Source organism: Aspergillus multicolor (assembly GCF_047715735.1).
Source record: "Aspergillus multicolor strain CBS 133.54 unplaced genomic scaffold BDW74scaffold_9, whole genome shotgun sequence".
Taxonomy (NCBI): domain Eukaryota; kingdom Fungi; phylum Ascomycota; class Eurotiomycetes; order Eurotiales; family Aspergillaceae; genus Aspergillus; species Aspergillus multicolor.
The window spans coordinates 244720-263261 of record NW_027395960.1 but is presented as its reverse complement, the minus strand read 5'-3'; the positions used below and the strand labels follow the sequence as shown (position 1 = coordinate 263261).

Genomic DNA, 18542 nt, shown 5'->3' with positions numbered 1-18542 from the left:
AACAGGAATACATTGTTTCAACCAAAAATCTAGCCATCTATCAACTTTTAGTTTATACCACACCCTTCTACGACGCCTTCAACCCTAACCACAATTATAGCAAAAATCAATTCTTCCTCCCAAGATCCAAGTCCGCAACCAGCCTCATCCCATTATCCTCATTCTTCTCGCCATCAACCCCGAAGAACTCCTTCACAGCAACATCAACCACACCCCCAAACAAACCACCCACAACAACCTCCCTCAATTCCTCGCCAGTCTGCCCAAAGTCCGGGAAGGCATTAACCTCCAACAACCACACATTTCCACCCTCGTCGACCATGAAGTCCACACCAAAGACTTCAAATGCATTCGGGACCGTTTGGAAATGAATCATCATACCGCGCGCCGCAGCAGTGAAGAGCTCACCCGTTACAGCGCAGATCTGCTCGTAGACATCTTCCTTCCAGGTGCTGGAGAGCTTTGCATTCGGCGGTGGGTTGGATGGGAGATTCCAGAAGCGGCGGACAGTCTCGGATTCTGGCAGAGCTTTATCTTGGAAGCAGGTGTTTGTGAGGTGGCGGGTTAGATCGGCCACGGGGTCTTCGGATTCGGCGTCATCAGTGGAAGAGGTAGGGGAGACGTAGGGCTTTGAAGCGAAGAGGGCGAGCATTTGCTTGAAGACGTAAACCTTCAATGAGCCGGTGGCAAGGACGTAGGTTCGTATGTGAAATTTTCGGTTGTTGAGCGAGGAAAGGAGGAGAGGAGGGTCGATGTAGGGCTGCGCAATGAAGTGGCGGAGCTGGGAGGTCACTACACCACTCGCAGCAGCCTTGTCGGGTTCGTCGTGGCCCTCGTCGTGGCCCTCGTCATTGGACTCTTCTTGATCTTCGTCCTCGTCTTCGTCTTCAGAATCGACTTCCCACTCCTCAAAGATCTCACGGAGCTGGTCCTCGCTGTTGAATAGCCGAATGCCCTGTCCGCGGTCACTCATGCCCGGTTTCAGGATCCACCATTCCTTCTCGGAGTCCGGTTTAAATTCGTTGTTCTCCAGACTCTCGCGGAGCTCGTAAGCCTCAAGTAAAGCATCGTCCAGGAATTCGGCGTAGTCGAGCTCAAAGTCGACGGAGAGCTTGACGTGCTTCGCCAGCACGCTCTCTGGGTGCTTCGTGACCCAATTAGCGACGGTATTGGCGAGGTAGTGTTTCCGGATCAAGGCTTTGCGGATGATGTAAGCGTTGGTCAGGGATGTTGTAGAGTGCATCATGGCGTGCTCGAAATCCAGGCGTTCGTACTCGCGGTATTGGAACACGGGGGCGGACCGGGTGGGAAGGTCTGATATAGATGATACTTGCCGGCAGCGGGACCCCATACGCGATCGGAGTGCCTGCTCAACCAGTCCTTGGACGTAGGGGTCGTCACAATCCACTATGGAGTAAAAGGCGGGCTCATCATTATCCGATCTACGCGATATAGAACTATCAGACCATGAATCCACACATAGAACGTAACATCGCTTGATAGATAACACAAAGCGCAAGGTATATGTTCTAAGCGGTCGTCTAGACAGAAACTGCTCGCCGAAACCACTCACAGCTTGATCTCTCCCTTGATACCGGGCGTATGCATGAAGTTGGCCTTGAGCGGGGTGACACTGTTTGATGTTAGATCAGGCCCATGATGTATCGTAAGAGCCATGGAACGGAGTCAACATACCTGGTCATGCCCTCCTTGACAGTCCAGCCGTCATTTCCAGGGGCACTCTCTTCGACACTCCGATAGACATCCGTGAACTTAGGCGCCCAGACAAAATGCTTATGAGGAATCCGCGACTTCCTTCCAGACGTAGCATTGACATTTACGGTGGGATCCTCCTCCAACTTTTCCTCCTGGTCTCGCAGAATCTGTTCCCGCTTATCAGGGTTCTCTACCGGTACCTCAGCATCAACCGCATCGAAGCAGCTGCCAGACGACCATCGGTTATCGAGCATCTCAGTGTACATGACCTTGCTTTCACCAACACCAGGCTCCAGCGGCACATTCACGCTGTACAGGTCAACGCCCTCATCCCAGTTCTTCGCAAGGTGCTCAATAACCCGCACCGAATGCCGAGATGCCTCTGCGATGATGATGGGGTCATGGTTGCGCGAGCTGAAGGCGTAAGACAGGGCAATCGAGCGTTTCCCACATGCCGCACCCTCCATAGCCGCGCCGATTGTCCCGCTCGACATGGCGAAAAGTGTCGTAGTGTTGCGTCCATAGTTGGGCCCCGATACCACGAGGTCGACGGGCCCACGGTCCTGGAAGTAGTGGTAGAGGCCAATCTGCACGCAACTAGCGGGGGTCGAGTCTATGAGAATCCACTCGTCGCCATCCGGGTCGTTGTCCCCGCGGGGGTACTCGTGGGTAGTACCATCGTCTCTGTGTAGGGTGCCGGGGCGGAAATAGGTCGGTTTGACGCCGGCTCCGATCAGATGGGCTTTACCTATCCATGATCGCTGTTGATGGGGCAGGACTACAGAGACGGTGTGCCCCGCGGACTGCAATGTATGGACGAAAGAGTGGATATAAGGGGACGACTGGTTCGACGGAGGGCCGTCGTCGTTCGCTACCTGAAGAGAGTATACTGTCAGCGAAGAAGTAAGAAAAATCGCATTCAACCCACCAGGATATGCATTGGGTGATATGCAACGAAGGAGGTAGGCTGAGGTTGCAGGAAGATGCCTTAAAAGTGCCGCGAAGAGACTGTGAGGAGGAATTTCCCCGCTTGTTATCGATAGCCGTCGGGTACAAACGGCACCATCTACGCCCAGAATGACGATTGTTTGGAGACAGTCAGGCGATTGTTAGCTTGTCATTCATTTCATGAATGGGTAAATGACTGCTATCTACGTATCCTCCTTGAGTAACCTGCTCCGCCGCCGCTGGATACCTGACGGTCCGGCTCTTTCTGTCCCTGTTCCAAGCCCAGACTCTGATGGCCCTGAATCGAGCGTCATGATCATGCGTCTACGCCCCACGTCATGGTTCAGTTCATCGTCTGAATCGCTATCGAATCCTCTATCCGACGACGCCGTAGTAGACTCAATCTCCGGGAGACTGAGCTTCTCAGACGGCTCTTCCTTGATCGTCGGCTCACTCTCACTCTCGTCCTCTGTTTTAATACTCTCCTCGTCGTCCTCCTCAGTCTTCACGCCATTATTAAACACACAGGCCAGAAGTACCCAGCATAAAGAGAACGAGAACATTGCGACAGACCAGAACATGAAACTGAAGACAAAGAATGACGGGATCCTCCAGTGATACATAATCCACCTGCGGCTTCATCAGATATGCATACTCGAAGACATGGGGGAAACATACCGTAGTCCCGTAAAGCTCGCTCTAAACTTTACCTTTGCCGAGTAGAACTGCATCTTCTCCTCACTATGAACCTCCAAGCGCAGAGTCTCAGGTACGTTATGTGCACCGCGAGAGAATTCGACTCTCTCCATCATCGGCACCACCAACCGCTCTGCCTCAAGCTTCCAACCTAGGACATACAGAGGCATGAATGAGAGCTTGGACGTGATATCAATCAGAGGCGATGCATATGTCAGGATAGCATGGCGACGGGAGCGGGAGATAGGTGGAGCGGTGATATTCTCGCCGGTGCGGGCGGATGTTGAAGAATGCGAGAGAAGCGTGAGGTCCAGCATAAAGTTCCCCGTCGCTAGGTTTGAAGGCGTCCGGGGTAGCTCGAGCTCCACGTGCACATCGTACGTTTGGGACGATATTAGAGCCGAGTCAAGAGCCGCAATACCCCAAGGATGACCATCTCTAAACGAACATAACAAGTCAGTCGCGCAAAGCTCCATTCATACCAATCGTTTACCGGTGGAGAGAAACCAACCCGAACTGCAGATGAACAATGCGCTCAAGTCCGACTTGTGGAATGAAATTGTAGTAGAACACGCCGTATGCGAGGATGGATAGAAAGATCATGCATACGGCGGTCGCGAAGAAGAAAAAGGTTCCCAGGTAGGCCGTCAGCGCTTTCTTCGAAACCAGTGGACGTAAAGGCTCCAGCAGCGAATTCTAAAGGATCACCGTTAGTTCAAGCTCTTACGAAATGATTGCTGGCAAGAATCACCGTCGTTTTCGCGGCAAACGAAGGGTCAGTGTTGACACCTTCATTCCATGAGTCATCCGAGTCCATAGTTCCCACGCAGAGGCCGTGAAGAGCAGACCGAGTGGTGATGGTGGTTTGAGTTGCGGACAAGGGAGAGAGGCTGGGCTCGGCCAAATACCTAATCTACGTCACTACCGCAGTCCCCGCTAAGATCTCCCCACAGGTTCAGATCTAGGTATAGTACCCTACGAAGTACAGAGTACGGAGTTCGGGCGTTTGAGGTCACAGACTCATTTAGATTGGGCTTTATGGAGATAATTAGAGACCTTGAACTCCAATGTAACACCCAATTCCATTAGGATGCAAATCAGAACTCATTAAGACCATGTTTTTATACCCTATCGTTACAAGCCACGACACAGGCTGTAGCTATGGTAAGACACCAAGAGAAGAAAAGATAAAAAGGATGTAAACGAAACAAAATATAAGCTTGGAACATGCTGCCACGTCCTAAAATGCATATCCCTCCCAGTAACCCAGCCGGAAAATGATGGTAAATAGAGAACAAACGTAAATGATGCAGAGCAAAAAAGGGGGTTTGAATCATTACCCCGCCATCATGCTCCAGGTTTTGGCACTTCGTGTCGTCAGCGGCATTCTATAACACCGTAAAACGTAAACATGTCAATCGTCGTGTGATAAGTATCCGATTACGACGGAGAGGCTACCAAGCAAATATGATCGCATTGCTTAGGATATCGCCCTGGGGCTTTGTTGTTGAATATGCTGCAGGAGAGCATCAAATAGACGGCCGATCTGGTCGTGTATTAGTAAAGAAGTGGACGACGAGAGGGGCTCAGGACTTACCTCAGGCGCAGCCTGAATGAAAGGAAGGTGAAAGAAGGCATAGCTACTATTTTGCAGCAACTCCTGGAGGGTGATGATTAGACCCCATGGATGGGGACGGTGAACGATGAGTCTTTCTAGAAGAACACGGATGATTTGCTGACGAATGTCTGACTCGTCTTGCTCCGTGTAGTCGGTACCAAAGAGACGCAGGATTGCAAAGCTAAAGAAGTAGGTATGGCTGTTGGGGTAGCGAAGTTGATTTGCCATCGCACTCAGGAGGTAGTAGCGGGCCTCGGGCCGTAGAATCTTTGCTAGCTTCTCTAACAAAGACGAGTGGGGTGAGCTCTCAAATGCCGCGCGAGTATTTCCTTTCAATGCTGCTCCCTGGCCAATATAGAGCGCGAGGGCGTTGAGAAGTACAACGTTAACACTGATAGGAGCATGGAAGAGACCAGAATCCTTGCTCTCTGTATCATAAATGGCGTCACGGATCTGCTGGATGGTCGAGTCCGTCACGTTGTTGCTCTGAAGGGCAGTATCGACAACGTTCTTGATACCGGCACCTTGCAGTGGGCCGGCGGTGTCACCTGCGATTCTCGGTGCCTCCCGCATCTCCTCTAAGCGTTCGACTTTGAGACCTTCGCGGAATGGATCAGGCAATTTCTGGAACGAAGACGGATAAGCGCTCAGGACCAAGTTGCGAAGCTGTGCGCAATGGGCAGGGATGACGTTGCAGAATTGAAAGTGATTCTCTGCAACAAATTCGGGGAAATCATGATGAAGGATCAGTAAAATGCGCAGCATGCCTCTGTATAGGTCCATTGTAACAAGAGTCATGTTCGTTGACTTCAATTGCTCGCCAATGTAGGACAGCTGTGCTTGCATAATTTCACAGTAGGGACCCCAGCCTGCTCGGTCGGGCATGTTGAGCATACTAGACATGAAGAATCGATGGGATACCAGCGAGAACCATCCGTAGACAAACGCGGGGTAATACTTAGGCTGAAGAGACAGCAATTTGTTGGACAGGGTAAACATCATCTCCTGGTGCTGATCGCTATGGTGTAGTCCGCTCATTGAGTATTCACAGAGTACGCTTGAGAATAACCTGAAGAAAACCCGCTGGTTGAACGCCTCTCCCCTCATTACCTGATGATGATTCAGGACGAGGAGCAGAACGGACAAAATTGAGTTGAAGTAGGCCGACTTGCTGGTCTTCGTGGAGCCGGTGCCCTCGCCTTGAAACTTGACAAGCAAGACAACAAGCTTAGCAAGAGCGTCAATGTAGAGGAAAGCCTCATCCAAGCTACCGCTTGGGTTCTGAGACTCGTGCTCAAATCTCGCGACCGAGATGTCGATGCTGAGACGGAAAAAGAGCGCAGAATCTTCTTGATTTGCCATCACCTGTCTCTGGTGCATATCTTTCAGGAAAGCGTAGTATGTACGATCCACAGCGCCCGGCGCCTTGTAGATACCGATCCATTCAGTGAAGATATACTCCATTTGATCCCGTTTAGCACGGGCTTTGTCTGAGAGAAGTGGATTCACGACTTCGGGGATTCCGGATTCTCGTAGCTTCTTAATGATGTCTTTGGCTCGCGCCACCCGAGGCTCTTCGGCGAGCCACTTGCTCATCGCTTCAAGACTTCCAGAGAAATCAGAACGCAAGGCAGAGGGTTCCTCGTTAAACAGGATTTGGTCCATCAATTCAGCTAGGACGTCCAGGGCAGCAGCGTTCTTTTGGAGGATGAGCCTCGTCAAAATCATATCAACACGACGAATATCCAGAAGTCCGGCATCTATGAGAGCCACGGTGACGGGAACGTTGAACATATGCTCATCATCGACTTCGGCTAGGACAGTCCAGGTGTAGCGAGCGACCAGAGCGGACATGTCACATAGCTTGGCCAGCAAGTGCACGAGCACCTCAATCTCTAACGTACTCTGAGTTTGTGAGTAAAGAATCGTGCATGCCTTGAGAGCTGTCAATCGGGCCACCTCCTCGCCGTTCTGTGACGCTACAATGGTCCGCAATACTTGGTTGTATTCTTGAAGTACAGCACTATCACGGCCAAGATCTTTCACATGTTCCTCAGTGGCATTGCGTGCGGTTTGCTGAAGATCGGAAACGAGACCTTCCACTCTGTCGCGCGGATTCTGCGTATCAATGAAGCCGTTGAGTTGAGACGAGGCTCCGGCTAAAGCAGACTGTTGTAGGCGGGTATCTTGCTGCGGTTGTGGCGTTCTGAGTGGAACAGCAGGCTGCTCTGCGGGAGTGGAAAGATTTGGGATCGGCGGATATGTTTCTTGAAGATCGTCCGACAGTTGGCGGCCAGAGTCAGTAGATACATTTTGAGCGTGAGCCGTTCCTGGGCCGCGAACCTGGCGAGCAAACTCATCGTAAATAGCGAGTTGTTCCTTGTTCAGACCACCAGGATTCTGGCGATAAGGTTCAGGGATGAAAAGGCCCCATCGAGTCATGGACTGGTCAATAAATGGTTCGCTAGGGCGGGTTGCGCGATGGCGTCGACGATTTTCCAGTTGAGATTCAATGACTTTTTCAATCTCAGGAAGAGACTTTTCTTCTGCCGCCTTCTCGACAATGCCACAGGCAGCATCGAGGTTGTCATTGACGCACATCAAAATAAGTCCTTCCGGCATAGATTCGTCAAAATACTCTTGCTGAATCATTCGAATGTAATTGGTCATGCTGACTTTCAAGGGCTCTTTGCAGGTCACCAGAGCCAAGCTGCCCGCAAGTTGCCTAACCATGTTCCCAGCCGCCTGTCGGAACTTCCCCTCATCAGGTTCCATGGCGAAGTCCTTCGAAACCAATTGAACGGTAGATATCGAAGCGATAGTGACAGACCGTTCTACAACAGGTGTAATGATCTCGGCAATGGCGCGTTCCACTGCGGAGTGCACAATCTGCCGAAGAACATTGGGGTCAACCATGCTGCTTGCAGATGACGGCAGGACCAAGATTTTATCCAAACTAGGAAGTGTCGACATGATAGCAGCCGGTGATAGTCTTTCGTTGCGGATGCCCTGGCTAATGCTAGTCAGAGTCATATCCTCAAACGCTTCGAGTCCGTCTGGGATGTTTGCTGTGGACAACGAGTCCTCAATGGTTGTTGAACGGTCACGGATGATGACAGAAGGCTGAATAGCTTTATGGTCAATTTCGAGGTCCTTGCACAGAACCTCGATTTCGAACTTGAGGTTAAGCTTCAACTCTGCAAAGTGATAAAGTTCCATGAGCAGAGCGATAATGTCCATTAGCCAAGGATTTGGGGGCTTGAAAACAGTAGACCGCGTAGCCTGGACAAGTACTTTGCAGGTGAATGGGATAACGATCGTCAAGCGCTGACTATCGTACCCTTCCAACAGAAGTCCCTTGAACCAGATATGTTTGTGTTTGACCGGCTTATCCTTGGCAATAGTCAACGACCCCAGCCATGAACCAAGATTTTTTAGGTGACCCCTCTCGGTGGATGACCCTAATGTTCCTTCAGAGTTAAGCAGCTTTGATGTACTAGCGTACGTCTCTCTGAGAACTTCAACCCAGAGTACCTTGTCGTCAATGCGGTCCAGAAGGTCAAGGTATAGCTGCTGAAAGTTCGGCTGCAACTTAGCACGTTCCTCCACGAGGTACGAGGCGAACCATTGATGATGCGGATCTTTCAGAACTTCGGTTAGATTCCGCAATTTCTCATCGATATTTTGCTCAGACACATTGTTTAGTACAAACAAGATCTTGTCTTGCACCTCTTCGTCGGGTTCCTGGTAAAGATCTGGCCGAAGAGGAGGGTCGACACGGATGGAGACGAATTTGCGGTTTGCGCCATCCGGTACCGCAACTTCGTCGACATTACCGTTGGTCATGGGGCCCCCTGCAGTGCTCTCTTGACCACCGTTTTCCTGGACTTGATTTCCTTGTTCGCGCAGTACCTCCTCTGCTTTCTGGAAGATTGGTGATCCCTGTAAACTAGGAATCTGCAGTAACAGGGCGCAGAATCCGACCCATTCCGGTAGGCGATTGATCAGTTGTTCAATGGCCTCAACGCCGAACTTGTACATCGGGTCGTGAATATCGTGTTCTCGAACCGCTTCTAGAATCATACCGAGGCCAACTTTCAGAGTAATACCATCTACAAGGCGGAAGTTGATTATACCACCGAACATCACAGCTGTCTTCGTAAGTGCCTCTAATGGGTATTCATGGTAGCAGTGGTACTCATCAATAAGACCATGCACCATGCATGCGAACAAGTCCTGCTCTGCCGGGTCGTGAGAGGATTTGTACTGCCGCATGAGCTCGAGAATTTCCCGCAAGGAGAGCTCTTCGTGGTACATCTTCCCGAACAACTCTTGCATCTTTTTGTCAACCAGTTCGGGCAATGCATTTCCATTTTCGCCGTTTGCATCGATGATACTATCGAACCCTTCACCGTAGTTGATCAATCGAGGGTAGGTTTGGATACAGATGCGTTGCACGGGGGTAATATTCTCGCGGTCTCCGACGTATTCTTCTAGAACCGACAACAGCGTATAGACTGTTTTGACTGATAGGCTGACCATCTGGGGAGTGGGCTGCTCCCTTCTTTGAACACGAAGCTCGTCATCGGCCTTTATACGAAGGTACTTAGCCAGAAGAGTGCCCATATCCATGAGACCTTTTGATGCAGTGTTTCGAACCCACTGTTCCAAATCGAATGGACCTTTTCGATGTGCGTAACAGGCAAGGTCCATGGCGAGACCATTTGTGTGTCCAAGAAGGTAATCCAACCAGTTATACTCAATTGCATGTTCGTAGATTGCTGCTGTGGAGGTAGGGTCTTGGGTGAACATAGCGAAGAGTTGATCCGCTACCCATTGTTTATCCTGACGCCAGGCACCATGGAGGGCCAGCTGCCAGCCCTCTTCTTGCTTCATGATAAAAACAGCAAGGGTACGGAGTAAGAAACTCTGCTGGACGCTGGTCCATGGCTGCGGTAAAGCTAAAGCAGAGCACAAGAAGACAGGAAGATCGTACTGTACGACAGCTTTAATAACCATCTGGCTTTCCGTGGCAGTCCAGGTAGTTTGCGAGAACAAAGCTAGATCAAAAATGGCTCTCATAGCATCCAAAGAACGGAGAGGAGATTTTGCCGCACGTTCGCCCTGTAAACGAACGAGTTCTGGACCGTCGGAGAAGAAGTCAACGGGAAAAGTAGCCCGGAGGTTGGAAATCTGAGAAACATCCGTTCGCGAGTTGATGAAACCGGTCAAGAAGGACATTTGAGTGTCACGATGTTCCCAATCACCGCCCCACATCCTTTGAATGTCTAGGGTCGAATCCTCTGCGGCTACCGGCAAGAGCGCCGCATACAACTTCGCGAATTGCCGAGCATCTAGCCCTAGATTCTCGCGGTCAAAGTTTTGAAGAATGAGCGCCCAGTTGATTGGCCGACCGTTATAGTGGGATCGAACGGCCGTAAGGTAGTTCTCCAGAGAGAATTCTCGCCAATACTGAGACAACACCAGGAAAAGAAGGGCAGCTGCAATGTTGTCCTCGTTCCAACTCTCCGGTCCGGCCGAGGAGGCGACCTCAATCACAGCCTCTGGACTCGACGTAGTCCTCGGTCCCCTGGAATGAAGCTGCCGTATCAATGGGCACTTCTGGTTGCCGACACTGAATAACTGAAGGGCGGACGCTACCTCAAAAGGCAAGTCCACTCCCAGTGCCTGATACCGAAGGTTGGCAGCATATACCAGCTTAGATCTCACGTCGTCGCTGAGATTACGAGGTGGGTATAGTATAAAGCGCTCGATGGTAATACCAATAAATGTATTACTGAAGTCTTTTGAGATGTCGGACGGGCTCGCTAGACTCTGGATGAAAGGAGTTGTCGAATTTGCAAGGATGGCATCGGCTAAGCGCAGCTGGTCAGAAACTGGCTTTCATGCGGGCGCCATGTAAGGAGCTTACCTTTTACACGCAGATCTGACTTGTTGACGGTCTTGAAAGTCAATAACAAGGCAACCTTGACGATAGGGTCAAGCTTAAAATGATCCAGGAAGGTTGAAAGGTCGAAGTCCCGGAAGATATCGCCCTCCGATGCGTCCACTGTCTCGGCTATTTTTTGAGCTTGCTCTATGTCCTGAGACACTTTTTGCATCTCCTGGACCAATAGTGGATAGTTCCCGGCGTTTTCGACGGATTTGTTCAGGCCCGGGAAGATCTGAGGAGCATTGCCCGTGAGCAGGCGTCGGAAATACTTCGAGAAGACCTCCATTCCGTTCGACTCAACAAGCTACCAAGCATTAGCACCAACGTATTTGGGTACATAGAAGGTGGAAGAACTCACCTTATGGATTTGTGCAGCTTTCGTCTCCCACTTCTCGCGGCCTTCTTTCTCCGTAATGGAATCTAATAGCAGGAACACCTGAGCGATGGATATTTTCGCCAACGATGATTGACTTCCGTGAGCCGCTGCGGACCCCGGTTTGTCGGAAGGAAATCCGGTCGGTGAATTCACGGTTGTGCCGGACAGTAGCGGAGAGAAGGTTGCGCCTCTGGAGGAACCCGTCCCGCCTCCACCTCCCCCGGAGCCTCCACCACCCGCGACGGAGCCCGCTGCGGAAGCCAGATGTGACCCTGAGGACGGAGTATGAGCTCTGATTTTGGGAGAAGAGAGAGATTGACCGGGGAGCGACTGGTTTTGCTGCGAGCCAGATTGGTACGAAGCAAAGGGTCCTGGAGTGGAGGCTGGTGATGGTACGCCCCGACCAAGTGGATGACCCCTTGAAGAGCTCAGGACGGCGGAGAACGAAGACGTGAGAGGGGATGAGGTTGAGACGCTGGGACCAGGGCTATTCGTCTGAGGCAGCCCGCGGGCAGAAACAGAGGGGTTGGAAATATTGGTCGCAAGCGGTGTTAACCCCCGGCGAACACTCGACTGCGACACGGGTGGACCCCAGGGAGACTGCTGTGACCGTGTAGGCCTGGTCGAGGAAGACTTATCGGTGCCAGAAGCAATCGACGATTGGGAGGAAGGGGGAGGGGGAGGGAAGGTCATCTAGGAGACGCGATCATTTGATCTGAGGTTGTGGATGGAAATTATGCGTGATAGTGGTAGTCAAGATGACAGACGCCAGATGATTGCCTAATAAGTTGTCCTGGCAAGACGGAGAAACCTTGCGGTGGGGAGAGGAGAGATTGATGGCAATGAGGAGGATGTGTTGCTTGTGGCAGAGAAGTTCGGAAGTCAGTCCAAATGGCAGAGAAAGCAAGACTACTCTGGAGGCGGTGACTGAGGATTAGACTTCACAGGCCGCCTAATGGTAGCAGCCGGTTCGCATTGTTGTGAGCAAACAGACCAGCAAAGCCTCTGCAGCAGGCCAATTCGCATGAGCCAGAATGTAAGCCGTGGGTATTTTCTTCTGGTTCTTGGATAGAGAGCCTCGCATCTATTGCTTCCACTGCATAACAACGCACGTGACGGTCTAGGAACTGCATCATGTGACCACGTGCGGCTGGAAGCTAAGCAAACAATGCAAACTCGAGTCTTATCGCTGGCCTACTCGGTAGGGCCAAGCGTCATGTCGAGTCAATTGTCAACCTCTTTGACATCTCACTCATCATCATAATTATCTTGACAATCTATTGCCTGATTGTCTGATTAATGCCACTTGAGCGTGAAAATATTACAGAGTGCGGGTCAAGTTCCATGTCTGCTAAATATCAAGACACGTTTGCAGGCCTCTCTTTGCACATCACCAAACGTCCGCCAACTCTAACGGAGTACTGTATACCTAGTTTATAAGTCTATTGGCAACAAAGAATATATCTGCTATGGCTAAGATCCAAGCCTTCCACCTAATATTGAACCCCCAGTCCAAACATCTCAATACTGTTCTCCCAAGCAGCCCTGGCAACCTCTTCGACTCCAATCCCCTGCAGCCCCGCAACAACCATGGCGACTCTCTCAATCGTACAGCTTTCATTCCTCCCCTTGACCATCTCGCCAGCCCGAAACTTTCCGTGTTTCCTACTGGGCGGGAGCGCCCTCGCGCCTTCCAAGTACTGCTTGATTTGCTCATCATCTTCCAGAACCTCACACCACGGAGCATCAGTCTCCAGCTGTAGCTTGTTCAAAGGTATACATCGGGCCATCTCGAGTTGCTCTGCCGTGCGGAAGCACACTCCATTCACGCTGATATCGAACCCGAGAGAAACCAGCTGGAGCATTTCCTCCTTTGTACCAGCAAAGGAATGAACGAGTCCTCGACGCGGTAGGTCTGCCAAAAACGGCTCAATGATTGAGATGAAGTCAGCACAGGATTCCCGCACGTGCAGGAAAAGAGGCAGCTGAAGTTCAACCGCAATGGCCAGCTGATCCCGAAAAGCGCGCTGCTGCGTAGCCTTGTCCGAGCGGCTGAGGTACTCGTAATCCAAACCTATCTCGCCAAAGGCGACAAGCGGGGACCTGGATGCGCCGCTTTGCTCTGCGAGAAGTGTGTCGGCAAGGTCTCGGAGTTTTTGCAGGTATCTAACACCGTTGTCGGCAGTACTCTCATCGGAGTCTAAAGACTCAGAAGAGGTGTATATCTCTTTGGCATGGTAAGGATGGACACCGAGTGTCATGGTGCATATCTCTGGGAACTGGCGTACGAGCTGCAGATTCTCATGCGCGAGAGGGAGAGACATGGTAGTTAGCATTATCTTCTCGCAGCCATACTCCTTTGCACGCTGTATGACATGCGAGATATCAGGCTCATGGTAGACCTTGCCCCCACGGTAGATCCCCTTAAATTGATCTGCCGTGAACGTGACAGCGACCTGTGAGATGTTAGTATGCGTATGCTCAAGTACACATAGGAAGACTTACATCTGCATAACGAAAGGATGAGGTAGAGGCCTCTGAATCCACCATTGTGAATTTTATTTATATTTTCTGGTTCTGGGTGGAGGACGAAATGGATGTTGGAGTATCGACCCAAGTTTAGTGGCCAGCTGCCCACTACCGAGCGGCCCCAGTCTGGATCTCCTCACAAACCCCCCAACGGGGAGCTACATGCTTCTAGGAGAACTTCGGCAAGTTGAAAGATGAATCCCAATGCCAACGTTTGTTTGCTTGGAATTCTGCCCACTCCATGATCGTCATCCTACATCCGCCGCTAACAATGGGGATAATATCCGGCAAAAATATATAGTTCAGTCAAGCCGCGCGCATCGAATGCTTTCATGATTTACCACCACAACCATCAATGATGTTGTGAAAGAATCCTCAGATTTCCTATTCGGAACCAAGCCTCCTAGCAGTCCGTAGAGCCCATTACTTCATCTAGCCTTACCTACAAACGGACTCAGGGACTGTGCAGGACGCAAGGTGGATACTGAAAACAAAACCATGGCTATCGCCACACCAAGCCCTTTTCGGTTACCCAGTAGACATGAACACTACATGGTGATGCTATCAGGAGTTTTCGGACCCTAGAATAATAGGTGCTTGCAAGAGTGTTCGTTCTGCTCTGCAGTGTATAGTTCGTGAGGTCTTGGCAGGTCTAGCGCCGATTACCTGGTGCCCAGCCGTGGTTGAGCGCGGTTGCCCCGAGAAACGCGCACCGTAAATAATTACCGGCGGCCATTCCACTCCATATCTATCTCCACCTGTTCCAGCTGCATCGTGTTGGTCTTCCTCAATATTGCTCCAGATGCGACTGGAGTTTGTTTCAACTGCTTTGTTTCTTATCTACGCAGCTTGTTCTGCCGTCTCTAGTGTCTGCTCTTCTATATCCAGGGCTGACCCATCCGTACTGTCTCACGATAACTAAATGAGCAAAGGCTGGCCAAAGCTCAAAAAACTCGAGACATCATAATCACAATGCCGGGAACAGTTGCTGATGGGCCGACGGTTTCCCTATCCTGTAAGCAGCTTACAGCCTTCTGCTCGAAACTGACCGGCTAACCACCTCGACGCAGTTGCCAATAACTTCTGGGGAAAGGATGATGCCGGTGTCCAACCTATGCTGGAGCGCATGCAGGCCGCTAAGGTCTCATGCGATGAATTGAAGACGTGGTATAATAGTTCGTCACCCGCGCTGTATCAGGCCATCAGGTTGTTGTTCTGACAGCTGCTAGTCCGCGCCGCGATCGAGGATGAATACGCACGCAAACTTCTTACACTCTGCCGCAAGCCTCTCGGGACGCATGAAATGGGCTCACTCCGAGAGTCTTTTGACACGGTGAGAGGGGAGACGGAGGCCATTGCAAAAGCACACGCGGCTATCGCGGGGCAAATGAAAAGGGAAATAGAGGAACCGCTCATTGCATTCGCAGGTGGAAACAAAGAACGAAGGAAGATCATCCAGAATGGAATCGAGCGCATTCATAAGACAAAGATGCAGCAGACACATACTGTGAACAAGGTAAGCTCCCGACTATAGCGATGCTGAGCAGCTGCGCTAAGACGGACAGACCCGAGACCGATACGAGCAGGACTGCCTGAGAATAAAAGGTTACCTGGCACAAGGTCACATGGTAATGGGACAGGAGGAGCGGAAGAACAAGGCGAAGCTCGAGAAGACTCAGATCCAGCTAGCATCTAGCAGTGCTGAGTACGATGCGGCGGTCAAAGTGCTTGCAGACACCACCGAACGGTGGAACAAGGAGTGGAAGTCTGCTTGTGACGTAAGTTGCGATGAGCCTCTACTAGTTGCTACCTAAAGCTAATGCTAGCCCAGAAATTTCAAGATCTCGAAGAAGAGCGCATCGACTTCACCAAGAGCAGTCTCTGGACATACGCCAATATCGCGTCAACAGTCTGCGTAAGCGATGATGCTGTAAGTTTGACAAGCCTGTGACCTACTGGAAAGCCATGACTGACTGAGTTAGTCCTGCGAAAAAATCCGTCTCTCACTCGAGAACTGCGAAGTTGAAAAGGATATCTGCTACTTTATCAAGGAGAGAGGTACTGGTCAGGAGATTCCTGATGCTCCGAGGTTCATCAACTTCTCCCGAGGAGACGTGAACGATGCCAGTTCTGATGTGTCCGAGGAAGACGGCTACTCTGTAGCTCAATTCCAACGCACTATCAACCCCGCTTTCCGCAGCTCTTCTCCGCAGCCATCGACCTACGAGTCCCATCATGACATGCCGCCTGCGCCGATGGAACCGGCTCAGAACGGTCCTGCCACACCCTCCAGCAGGGAAGCTACGATCACTCCTCAGAAGCCAATACAACCACCTATGCAACAGCCCATACAGCAACCGATGCAACCACCGATGCAACCACCGATGCAACCACCGATGCAACCACCGATGCAACCACCGATGCAACCACCGATGCAGCCGCCTATCGAGCAGCAACCCCCTCCCCTTGAATTCCGCCGGGGAGGCCATCTTCCGCCAAACTATGATCCCAGTCAACACGGGGAAATCTCAGCTGTGCCGCATAATGCGTACCCAACGGATGGTATGACCATGTTTTGTCGAACAGGCCCTCCCTCCGAGCGCAGCTCAGGAACAGCCAGCGGCTACCGTCCATCCAGTCAAGGTTCCCATAGTGAGGTCTCGAACGCAACTTCGATATCCAGCCAAGAGCCTCTGAGCGCCAGACAGTCTCCGACCAAGCCAACAAATGGCGTGGCGCTGCCCGGACTCGGCAATGGCGACGCACAACCGGTGCAGAAGAAGAAATTTTTCAGCAATAGTCCGTTCCGGCGCAAGAGCCGCCATGACAAAGACCGCAACTCGGGTTCCTCTCAGCTCCCCACTCGTAGGACCTGGGAATCTCCTTCTAAGCCGAGCAGTCCGATCAAAGCTCCAACACCACAGAAGCCCCAGCAGCCACAACTGATTGCCAAGGTGGCAGATGATATCGCGAGATCCACCAGCCCTGAACCTGTTGACCCGAGGGCGAACTTCCAACTGAACGTCGGGAATAATGTGTTTGACGTAGCTTCTCCCGACAAGACTAAGCCCACAAGCGCAGCAGACCCAGCGAAAGATGGTGAGGATCTCGACCCTATTGCGCGCGCTTTGGCAGATCTGAAGGGCGCTGGAAAACATTCGGCAACCCGAGTCTCTGCCGATAGGTACCATGGCATTGCTACGCCAGTTCCTTCCGTGGCTGCGGCAAACTTCACCGCAGCCTCGGTGGCCACACCACCCCCGGCATATATCGATGCGCCAGTGAAACGTCTTGATGCCCCTCAACCAGCATTTACATCCAAACAAATGCAAAAGACCACCCAGCAGTACACAGGCAAGACCCAAAGTATGCTTCGGGGCAAGGCAAATCCAATTTCGGTATCAACCCGCAGCCCCAGGCAGTCACAAGAAGCCCCTCGCGCTCCATCGCCTGCTGCTCCTAGGCGAAGCATAAGCCCTCAGCCGCAGCCCCAAGTGACCCCGCGAGGCGAGTCACGCATGAGTCAATATAGCCGAGCTACGAGCCCGAATCCAAGCCAGCATCAATCAAGCAGCGTGAAGAGCCGCTACAGCCAATCTCCAAGTGTATCTACTCCGCCACAACGCCCAAGCGACCCGTACTCGCCGCACGACTTTGCAAAGCGAAGCTCTACAAGTGCTGCTCCATCTCCAACCACCACAACGGCTCCTAGGGCTTCCTCTAGGGCTCCCTCCAGACCTCCTTCTAGGGCTCCCTCCAGACCTCCTTCTAGGGCTCCCTCCCCTAACGAGTTTGCTAAGCGATCATCGCAGAACTCAGTTCCTCGAGCTGTTTCTCCCCAGCCACAATTCAGGCAGCAAACCTCAGTCCCGCGAGCTGTATCGCCCCAGCCGCAAGTCCGGCAACAAACTTCTGTTCCTCGGGCAGTATCTCCGCAGCCACAGTTCCGGCAGCAAACATCTATTCCACGTGCGGTTTCACCTAATGACTTCGCCAAGCGATCATCTCAGAACTCTGTGCCCAGGGCCGTGTCGCCGCAGCCTCAATTCCGCCAGCAGGCCCGACCCTCAAGTGCTGGGGGGATGGAGTTGCAGCTTTCTCAGCCTGATACGTACGGTGGTAGGGGCGATGGATACGCGTCCCCGCAGAGAGAACCTAGAAGACCAATGTCCTATTACGACGGTAGTAGCCAACGTAGTCGATCCCGGAGTCGATCCATGGCGGTTGCCGATGCTGGACAACAGTTTAGCCGTGATGGCCGTCCGATTTTACACTTTGGTATGTACCAACCAACCCTTCATATCAGACAAACCACAACTAACTTATTTGTTTTGTTAGCCCGCGCTCTGTACAGCTATACCGCCGCCATACCTGAAGAACTCGGCTTCACGAAGGGTGACGTCCTATCTGTGATCCGTCTTCAAGATGATGGTTGGTGGGAAGCCGAAGTCACCACCACCCGATTGCGGACGGGGTTGGTGCCAAGCAACTATCTCCAGATCATCTAGATCAGGATCTCGAATCTAAAACCCTAACTTCCATCTCCATCGTTCAGCCATATAGTTTTGGCTATTTACGATGAGTGGTCTCCTATTTGTCTTGCTTTGCTTTCTTGATGTGCTCACGATGTAGATACCTTGATGTATATGTTTCTTTTCTCTTTTCATTTTCTGTTACGTTCTCACTTCTCTTATCACCCTCGCTTT

General features: G+C 51.6%; 6 protein-coding genes across 6 annotated transcripts; 1 reads left to right on the top strand and 5 right to left on the bottom strand.

Annotated features, from left to right (window-relative positions):
• Position 1: 1 nt before the first annotated feature.
• On the bottom strand, positions 2-2841 carry BDW74DRAFT_151291 (putative acid phosphatase). Its single transcript, XM_073724152.1, has 4 exons — positions 2645-2841; positions 1696-2591; positions 1574-1633; positions 2-1442 (listed from the first exon to the last, which is right to left on the bottom strand). Exons 1-4 carry the CDS (start codon positions 2654-2656, stop codon positions 107-109), a joined length of 2304 nt encoding a protein of 767 aa, XP_073584834.1. The 5' UTR covers positions 2657-2841; the 3' UTR covers positions 2-106.
• Positions 2819-4261, bottom strand: BDW74DRAFT_151287 (seipin). The gene is made up of 4 exons (XM_073724151.1): positions 4112-4261; positions 3872-4056; positions 3343-3798; positions 2819-3294 (listed from the first exon to the last, which is right to left on the bottom strand). The coding sequence occupies exons 1-4, from the start codon at positions 4175-4177 to the stop codon at positions 2868-2870; spliced, it is 1134 nt and encodes a 377-aa protein (XP_073584833.1). The 5' UTR covers positions 4178-4261; the 3' UTR covers positions 2819-2867.
• A 12-nt stretch (positions 4262-4273) lies between these two features.
• Positions 4274-4980, bottom strand: BDW74DRAFT_151286 (uncharacterized protein). The gene has a single exon (XM_073724150.1). The coding sequence runs from the start codon at positions 4695-4697 to the stop codon at positions 4482-4484; it is 216 nt and encodes a 71-aa protein (XP_073584832.1). The 5' UTR covers positions 4698-4980; the 3' UTR covers positions 4274-4481.
• On the bottom strand, positions 4274-12340 carry BDW74DRAFT_151285 (CCR4-NOT core subunit CDC39). The gene is made up of 4 exons (XM_073724149.1): positions 11290-12340; positions 10911-11235; positions 4958-10854; positions 4274-4906 (listed from the first exon to the last, which is right to left on the bottom strand). The coding sequence occupies exons 1-4, from the start codon at positions 11998-12000 to the stop codon at positions 4841-4843; spliced, it is 6999 nt and encodes a 2332-aa protein (XP_073584831.1). The 5' UTR covers positions 12001-12340; the 3' UTR covers positions 4274-4840.
• A 460-nt stretch (positions 12341-12800) lies between these two features.
• On the bottom strand, positions 12801-13857 carry BDW74DRAFT_177133 (TatD family hydrolase; the record flags this gene model as incomplete). The annotated part of the gene is made up of 2 exons (XM_073728800.1): positions 12801-13763; positions 13813-13857. 2 exons carry the CDS (start codon positions 13855-13857, stop codon positions 12801-12803), a joined length of 1008 nt encoding a protein of 335 aa, XP_073584830.1.
• Positions 13858-14808: 951 nt separating this feature from the next.
• Positions 14809-18344, top strand: BDW74DRAFT_177132 (formin-binding protein HOF1; the record flags this gene model as incomplete). Its single annotated transcript, XM_073728799.1, has 7 exons — positions 14809-14851; positions 14907-15011; positions 15066-15352; positions 15402-15614; positions 15668-15766; positions 15819-18114; positions 18175-18344. 7 exons carry the CDS (start codon positions 14809-14811, stop codon positions 18342-18344), a joined length of 3213 nt encoding a protein of 1070 aa, XP_073584829.1.
• Between the last annotated feature and the right edge of the window lie 198 nt (positions 18345-18542).

Bases quoted from the DNA above. Each gene is read 5' to 3' on its own strand.
- BDW74DRAFT_151291 (XM_073724152.1), bottom strand. The intron at 1,634-1,695 runs GTATGTTGACTC...AACATCAAACAG, and splicing joins GTCAAGGAGGGCATGACCAG to TGTCACCCCGCTCAAGGCCA. The intron at 1,443-1,573 runs GTGAGTGGTTTC...TATATCGCGTAG, and splicing joins ATCAAGGGAGAGATCAAGCT to ATCGGATAATGATGAGCCCG.
- BDW74DRAFT_151287 (XM_073724151.1), bottom strand. From the start codon at position 4,177: ATGGACTCGGATGACTCATGGAATGAAGGTGTCAACACTGACCCTTCG. The intron at 3,799-3,871 runs GTTGGTTTCTCT...ATGTTCGTTTAG, and splicing joins ATTGTTCATCTGCAGTTCGG to AGATGGTCATCCTTGGGGTA. The intron at 3,295-3,342 runs GTATGTTTCCCC...ATGAAGCCGCAG, and splicing joins GCGAGCTTTACGGGACTACG to GTGGATTATGTATCACTGGA.
- BDW74DRAFT_151286 (XM_073724150.1), bottom strand. From the start codon at position 4,697: ATGATTCAAACCCCCTTTTTTGCTCTGCATCATTTACGTTTGTTCTCT.
- BDW74DRAFT_151285 (XM_073724149.1), bottom strand. From the start codon at position 12,000: ATGACCTTCCCTCCCCCTCCCCCTTCCTCCCAATCGTCGATTGCTTCT. The intron at 10,855-10,910 runs GTAAGCTCCTTA...AGCTGCGCTTAG, and splicing joins GTCAGATCTGCGTGTAAAAG to CCGATGCCATCCTTGCAAAT. The intron at 4,907-4,957 runs GTAAGTCCTGAG...ATACACGACCAG, and splicing joins TCATTCAGGCTGCGCCTGAG to ATCGGCCGTCTATTTGATGC.